Source organism: Protobothrops mucrosquamatus, unplaced genomic scaffold (assembly GCF_001527695.2).
Source record: "Protobothrops mucrosquamatus isolate PMUCROS unplaced genomic scaffold, P.Mucros_1.0 scaffold861, whole genome shotgun sequence".
Taxonomy (NCBI): domain Eukaryota; kingdom Metazoa; phylum Chordata; class Lepidosauria; order Squamata; family Viperidae; genus Protobothrops; species Protobothrops mucrosquamatus.
In genome coordinates this window covers 230,016-237,916 of record NW_015387116.1, presented here as the reverse complement: position 1 = coordinate 237,916, position 7,901 = coordinate 230,016, and the positions used below count along the sequence as shown (strand labels likewise).

Here is a 7,901-nt window from a genome sequence, read left to right as displayed (position 1 = left end):
AAGGAAAGAGAGAGGCAACACATTTGAATTGGAAGAAATACAATTTCAATGAATTCAGTATTGTCTTGAGTTTACAAGGCTCACTGAAAAAGAAATTAATGTGCTGTGTTAACTCTACTGGTGCAAACAAGTAAGTTGTTAAAGACACATTAAGATCATTCTAAAATAGAAACAATTATGATCAGTCACAATCTGTACAGAAGTGATTTGCTGAGTAAAGCATAATGAGCTTTTGGATAGCAGATAGCCCAGAGAAACATTGACACTTGGTATATAACTTTTATAAGAAAATATATAGTATATATTTATGTAATATTTATACTTTTGTTTATATTTATAATGTCTGTTTAATATTACACACACACACACATATATATATATATACATTAATAATGTAATGATATAACAGTAATTTAATTTATAATTACTATAGTATATTATATATTTATAAATAGATAAAAATTAAGAAAATCCTGTAGGTTAAATATATACTTCTGTAGTATGGCCTCATTCTTTACCAACAGAAAGCAAGCAAAGAAGCTTCACAAGGCAGAACAGTCAGGCAAAAAAAGCAAGCTGAATGGAAAGAGGAAGAAAGTGATGAAAGCTCTAAAAATTCCAGTTGTACTAATAAGGGATATGTTAAATAGTAATATGCAAACTAAGTCATTCAAAAAAAGGAAATGTAATGCTCTGCTAATTACCTGTTTCAATTGGCCCTGGTGATAGTAAATTGATCAGTGCAAACAGCCATTGCTTGCAAAGTTGAATTTCCCACACAGACTATCTCAGGGGTGTCAAACTGCCGGCCCACAGGCCGGATGAGTCATGGCAAAACCGCGCCCATCCCATTGCTGGCAATGGAAAAAAAGTCAGGATACATCGGGACACGTCACATGACGTTGCGAGTTTGACACCCCTGGACTATCTGCTCAGCCATAAAGCATTGCTTTCAAATCACAATGGCTAGGTTCACATCTCACACTACACTTACTCAAAGCAGATGGACAACATGGTGGAATATTATGGCTAGTAGATTCATATTATATTATATTCATATTATATTATATTCATATTATACGAATCTTAATGTTAAGTTAGATGTGCAGTTGTCAACTGGATTCATCTAAGATGAAATTCAGATCACTTGGTAAGAGAACAGAGAAGTGCGTAAGAAACAATAGAAAATGAATTCCAATAAGAATGGGATGGCAATGAAAAATACAGAGGATTTCTTGCAAAGTATCTTGCAAGAAGTAGCTTAATAATAATCTCTTAAACTTCATCCAGTACCAAATGTGTTTCTACAGGTAGTCCTTGAATACAACCATTCGTTTAGTGACTGCTTGTGGTTGCAACAGCACTGAAAAAAGTGAGTTATGACTGTTTTTCACACTTATGACCATTGCAGCATCTCCATGGTCATTAGCATTAACATTAGGTCCTCCTATGCTATGTAGCATATTGGGCACCAAGGGATCTCCAGCGTTTTCGGTTTTGGGTGAGAATTTCAGCATCTTCCCGTGTAATATTTAAAATCTTTTAAGTCTTCTATCCCCCATGGTCACATGATCAAAATTCAGATGCTTGGGAACTGGCTTATATTTATGATGGATGCAGTGTCCCAGGATCATATGATCACCTTTTGCGACCTGACAAGCAAAATCAATGGGGAAACCAGATTCACTTAATGACCCTGTTACTAACTTAACAACTGCAGTGATTCACTTAACAAATGCATCAAGAAAGGTCATAAAATGGGGCAAAACTCACTTAACTGTTTCACTTAGCAATGGAAATTTTGGGCTTTCGAGGACCAACTTTATTAGGTTCTAATTTAAAAAAAAACAAACCAAAAAACCCCCCAAGCTTCTTCTCTCAAGAGCCTTGGGTGGTGAGCTTAAATTAAGACATTTAGACTGGGAATGAGCAAAGGAGAAAGGATGATGGAAGCAATGTAATTTATATAATCAGAACACCAAATCCACAACTTTCATTACGTCCAGAAAATTGCTAGCAAAGTTGTAAAGCTCTGAGTTCTCATGCAAGATAAAATAAAATAAATGTAACAAGTTCTTTTAAGGAGCTTTCTATGTGGCAGTGTGAAAATTCCATAGGGCAATTTTAAGGTCTCTTTATAGCTCACCTTTCACATTTTTTAATGTGGTTTTTGATAGGTGATGTCTCTCTCACCCACACATGAAGGAAAAAGTGAGACAACTGATCTGCATTTTTAATACACAAGTGAAAATTGCTCTCCCAAATTGCTTCACGTTGAAAAGAAAGGTGTTGACTAGGGTTGTACAAAAAAAATTAAAAATAACCTTCCTGTCAAACTGGTTAACACACACACACACACACCAAGCCTGTTTTTCAAACTGCTAAAATGGATTCAGAATTTTATCACACTGTTTTATGAATTAATTTTTTGTGCCCATTGTAAACATCTGTCATACAAAAAAAAGGATGTGATTTCCTACATTAACCGAGTACATAATTAAAACATAAGGGCAGAAAGAAAAATGTCTCTTAAAAATTCATAATCTATGAAAAATGGTTTGATTTTAAATAGTTTGTAACTTCTCAATAATGATTTTATTTTATTTATTCATTCAATATTTATAACCAATTTTTCATCAGTTCCTAGCAGATGAGTGAGGTACTAGCACTCAAATATATTATTAATCCACACCTAATAGATACCGTTTCCCCAAAAATAAAATATACCTCAAAAATAAGCCCTAGCTGGATTTTTTGGAGGGTGGGCCTTATATAAGCCCTACCCCAAAAATAAGCCCTACTCATTTGCTAAGACATGAGGTGAGGTGGGAGAGGGAGGAGCTGCCCCACACCGGCTTATGCTGTAGGGGTTGTGCAGCCGCTGCAAGGCACATCGCGCCACTGTTGCCGTTGCTGAGATGTGCATCCCACCATTGCTGCTGTGAGGTGCATCGTACCACTGTTCCAAGGCGTGTCGTGCTGCTGTTGCTGCTGCCTTGGGGTGCATCGTGCTGCCACAAGGTGCATCCTGCCGCTGTGAGGCATGTTGCACCATTGCCACCGCCACTGCGAGGTGTGTCCCGCTGTTTTCTTATATATATAAGACCGGGTCTTATTTTCAGGGAAACACGGGTAACTACTATAATCCCACAGATGAACATTTTTACTGAATGTGTCTTTAAAGGAATTTCTGAACATTGTGCTTGAAAAACCTACGAACAAAAAAGACCTATGAATGTAGAAATCAGTTTTCTTGCCAAGTGAAATTCTTGGTATCCATTTGTTATCACATCTTCCTTCTCTGTTTCCTGGCAAAATTTTAACGAAAACCAGGGTTTATTATTAAGAAAGGGAAGTTATTCTAAATTTTACCTATTATTAACAGTATGGTTACCAAGAAATAGCATCATGTGTTTACAAATAAGGATCATTACAGCAACCGTACAAAGCAATTTTCATCTCGCTACTATTCATACCTTACCAGATGTAGAGTAGGCATGTATTGTAGAGGTCAGAAGGAATGACCTCAAAGGAGAGCCCTCTCACAAACAAACTTTGAAAGATGAGTTAAATGATAGACAGTTCCGTCTTTAGTCACAGGCAATGGTTTATCACAGAAGCATCACCAGTGCCATGAAATAACGTAGGATGTTACTTGCTGCATTTTGTAAACTCTCTCTCCTCCCAGTAATACCTGAAAAGTGTTAGTGGAGATAATGAATACAGTTATGAATGCTTGACTGCTTTCCTTAGACTTACAACCAAGCCTAAATTCTGTTTTCGCAGTTTTCTTAAAAGTCCACCTCTTTTCAAGCCATTCGTTGTACCATAAAATTTCTCCACTGTTACTGTAATTCCCTTTCAGAGCTCAGTTGTGCACACCCCGTGTTCCCCACCCTGCAGTCTATTTAAATACAATGTTGTATTCAGTTTTTAGTGGCTAATGCATAGGCATTTTATTACATACTTCACTGTTCTGTATTCTTCTCTTTTCCTTGGTGCATAGTTCTCACTTCTGTACAAAATAAATTTCTCACACACCACGAGTGATGTAGCATGCGCTTTCTCTTAATGAAGCATACTTTAACACATTAGTTGTCAGTATGAAAGCTCTGTGTGGTGTTGGCAAGCTTCATAGTACCTCTAAGGGAACAAGGAGCAGATTTGCTATTGGCACTTTCTACGTCCTCCCCCTGTCCCCAAAACATAAAACCCAAGTGCAAAAACAGTACTTTGGAACAAAGTTAACCTTCACATAAAGCTGTTGTTAATTAATGAAGGGAATATGGGATTTGCAGCTTCAACCAACCAGAGAATATAGCAATGGAATTTATATCCTGCACTGGTGTGATAACCACCCAACTTATCATTGTTTACTCCTCTGCCAAATGAAGGAGTGTACCTGTGAGTAAGCATGAGTTCTCTGTTTATCTTAGTTAGGTGGGGCATTTACTATTAGGTTGACCCACTGAGATTCTCACTGCATCATATCCTACAATGCAATGGACTGTTGTCAACAAATGAGGACTCTCTTTTGCAGTTTGAGTAGCTCCCTGAATAAGGTTGCTGCGCTATTGATGAATCAGAAAAAACCAAAAATATAAATGCCAGTGGACACCATCAGATGCTTCTTTACTCCTCCCATGCTGGGTTTTTGGTTACTGCATAAGAGATAGACAGACATGGATGGGATCATTCTGAAGTGGATGATTATCCTGTCTGCATTCCAGGGCAATACACATCACTAATGTCTGCCTCTTGCCAGAGAAAGCAGAATTAATGGTAAGCAAAAGACAATGTTTATGCTACTCTTACATGAAAAGTAGCAAACATAGTCAGTCATTCAAAGGGTGTTTGAGAAAAAGAGAAGGACAAATTGCAACATCGTATATAAACAAAAGCCCTGCTTTTTTTATTTTGAAACTTAAAAATGACAGTTTAAAAAGTATGTAGAAATTTCAGGAGATGGTTACACAAATATCAAAGGCAACAAAAGAAGGAAACTCACAACAGAACAGAACTAGTTCAGGGAAAACATCCACCAACACAGTTTTTATACAAAACCGTTACATCCCATCATGCTGTACTAGCTGTTCATATCTGAACTCCTAGTTCAATTATTTTAAAATAGCTTCTACATTTTAATAAAAAGGTTTAAAAATTAACACTTTAATATCATGGCATTTACCTGAAACAAATATGAAAACAAAAACCCTCAAAAATACATTTATTTTAATATTCAAATCTTAAAAGTTGACATCACAAAATGAAACATACACTACACATGTACACAGACAGACAGACACATTTACAGGATGAGAATGGAAGCAACTCTGTCCGTAAGTGCATCAATTTTGTGCTTGGAATTCTTGAATGTTAAAAATTTTATTCTAGAATTGTGCAAGTCAGACAAAGTACTTCTGGTAGAAAACCATTTTGTACCGAGGCCACTATAAGTAGCCTAATTTTATTTGCTGTAATGAAGAAATCTGAAAAGGAAGTGGGAAGGAGTCAAGCATTTAAATTTATGCCAAGGAAATAATTGCTGCCGCTCTCAAAAGATTGCCAAAGATAACTTACCAGATCTAAAACTTGCCAGGACTAAAAAGGTGTTTAGATGTACCCTGAGTATGATACAGCTTGTTAGCATTATAATGAAAGTACAAGAATGAGTTTGTGTTTTTATTTGAATAATACAAAATAATTCATACTATTCAAATAAACAAATTTCCCTCAATGCAGCAAAAAGACTTGTGAGGATTTAACTGGGACATCTGTCACCCCATTGACCGCCAGACTGATTTGGCTGATGTGACTATCTGGGTGCCCCCTTTCTCTCTCATTGCTTCTCCTGATTCGTATTATAGAACGCTAAACATGATATATCAATCAGAATAGAGTTGGAAGGAGCCTTCTTGGAGGTCTTCTAGTCCAACCCCCTGCTCAAGCAGGAGACCCTATACCAGTGATGGCGAACCTTTTAGAGACCAAGTGCCCAAACTACAACCCAAAACCCACTTATTTATCACCGGGTGCCAGGTGGGCGTGGCCTACTGGGTGGACGTGGCTGTGGTGGTCATGGCAGATTGGGTGGATGTGGCCAAGGTGGGCGTGATCACCTCGATGTTGCTCATGGGGAGGGACGTCTGTGGGGGCCAGGCAGGGTTGGGGGAAATCCAGGGGGTCTCTGGCAGGTGGGGCGGTGGGCAGGAGGCTCATCCTGCGGGTGAGGCGAGGCAAGGCAAGGCAGGGGTGCCATTGTCACAGGGAAAGGTGAGCCAGGGGCCGGGGCGGCTGCTGCCTGACACCATTGGCCCCCGCACACAGAGAGCGCATGGGTGCTGGGATGCATCCGGCCATGTGGGACCTCGGCCAGTTAGCGGGCAGCTGGTTGAAGAGAGACGGTTGCCATCTCCGGGGCATGGCGCGCCATAGGTTCACCACCACTGCCCTATACCATTTCAGACAGATGGCTGTCCAGTCTTTTCTTAAAAACCTCCAGTGATGAAGCACCTACAACTTCTGAAGGCAAGCTATTCCATTGGTTAATTGTCCTCACTGTTAGGAAGTTTCTCCTTAATTCCAGGTTGCTTCTCTCCTTGATCAGTTTCCACCCATTATTTCTTCTCTTGTCTTCTGGTGCTTTGAAAAATAAATTGACCCTCTCTTCTTTGTGGCAGCCCCTCAAATACTGGAATACTGCTATCATGTCTCTCCTAGTCCTTCTATTCTCTAGTGGTCCCCATTAAGATTATAAAATAGCCACTGAGACTTACTTTTGGAACATTATCTACCTATTTCTCCTCAAAAAGACCCAACTGATTTTTTTTTTTGCTTAAATTAGCTTTATACTATCAAAAAGCTGAGGAAGGCACTCATTTATATAGCATAAGTTATCAAAAGATTTCACTAAAAATTAAAAGCAATGAAGTACATGTGCTTAATAAGAAAATTCTCTTTTACAACAGGACCATTAATGTCATTGCGTCTATTATCCATGGTTCTAGCACTGTTACAGGAAATGCTGTACCACTTTTAGTCTGCAGAATGAAGGCTTCATTCATAATTCTTAAGGGATACAGATAATCACTATACAGAAGATGTTTCAAAGTCCCAAATGCAACAAGAGAGTAATACTAGGAAGGTTTTAATCAGAAGCACATCCCACCAAATTCAATGGGTCTCAATAACAAAGTCAATTCACAGTAAATTCAGAATGTTTACAGAATGAAAGCAGCTTTTAATACTATCTGTAAGCCCACATCTTGTTTGGACATAACATTTAGTACACTCAGTATGGGGATATTTCTTACTTTGCCATTTATTTTTAATTAGAGTTTTCAAAATTAATTTGGTAGCTTAATTTGGACAACGTAGTAAGTAAAGATGGAGGGAGAAAAAAAAGATGCAGTCTTATGAAATACCTCTAAATCTAGTTGTCAGAAAAACCACACTTTATGTACAATTTGCTAAACATCACTTATGCAACAGCAAATCTATAAAACACAAACTAGCATTACATGTGAAGCAGAAACATCTGGCAAAATCTTTTATTTCATATTAGACAACTTTTGGCCAGAACAATTACCTTGTCTTAGACTCCAATTTTGGTATAACTGTTACTATTCTTTTGTTTCCTTTTATATCAATGAAAAAGTATTCCGCTTACAGCAAGTTAATGATATGTTATGATAAAGTTCATACCAGATGACAAATGCATTGGATCCATTGCTTCCCAACAGAAACATTTTTCACCCGTGCAGGAAAAACATGTATAAAAAAGATGGCACAGGTTACACGTAGGAGATCAGACACATTCTTCGGCTGACATCAGAAGGGGATTGATATATTCAAATCCTTCAAACTCGGACTGATCAATCTTCTTTACAATATCACTGAAA

The 7,901-nt window shown here is 38.0% G+C and overlaps 1 protein-coding gene across 1 annotated transcript in view; it reads right to left on the bottom strand.

Annotated features, from left to right (window-relative positions):
• Positions 1–6,838: 6,838 nt before the first annotated feature.
• PRKCI (protein kinase C iota) overlaps positions 6,839–7,901 on the bottom strand; it is a 47,132-nt gene continuing 46,069 nt past the window's right edge. Inside the window, exon 18 of the mRNA XM_015819123.1 lies at positions 6,839–7,895. Coding sequence (XP_015674609.1) covers positions 7,808–7,895 — 88 coding nt within the window. The 3' untranslated portion in view covers positions 6,839–7,807. The remainder of the gene's footprint in view (positions 7,896–7,901) is intronic.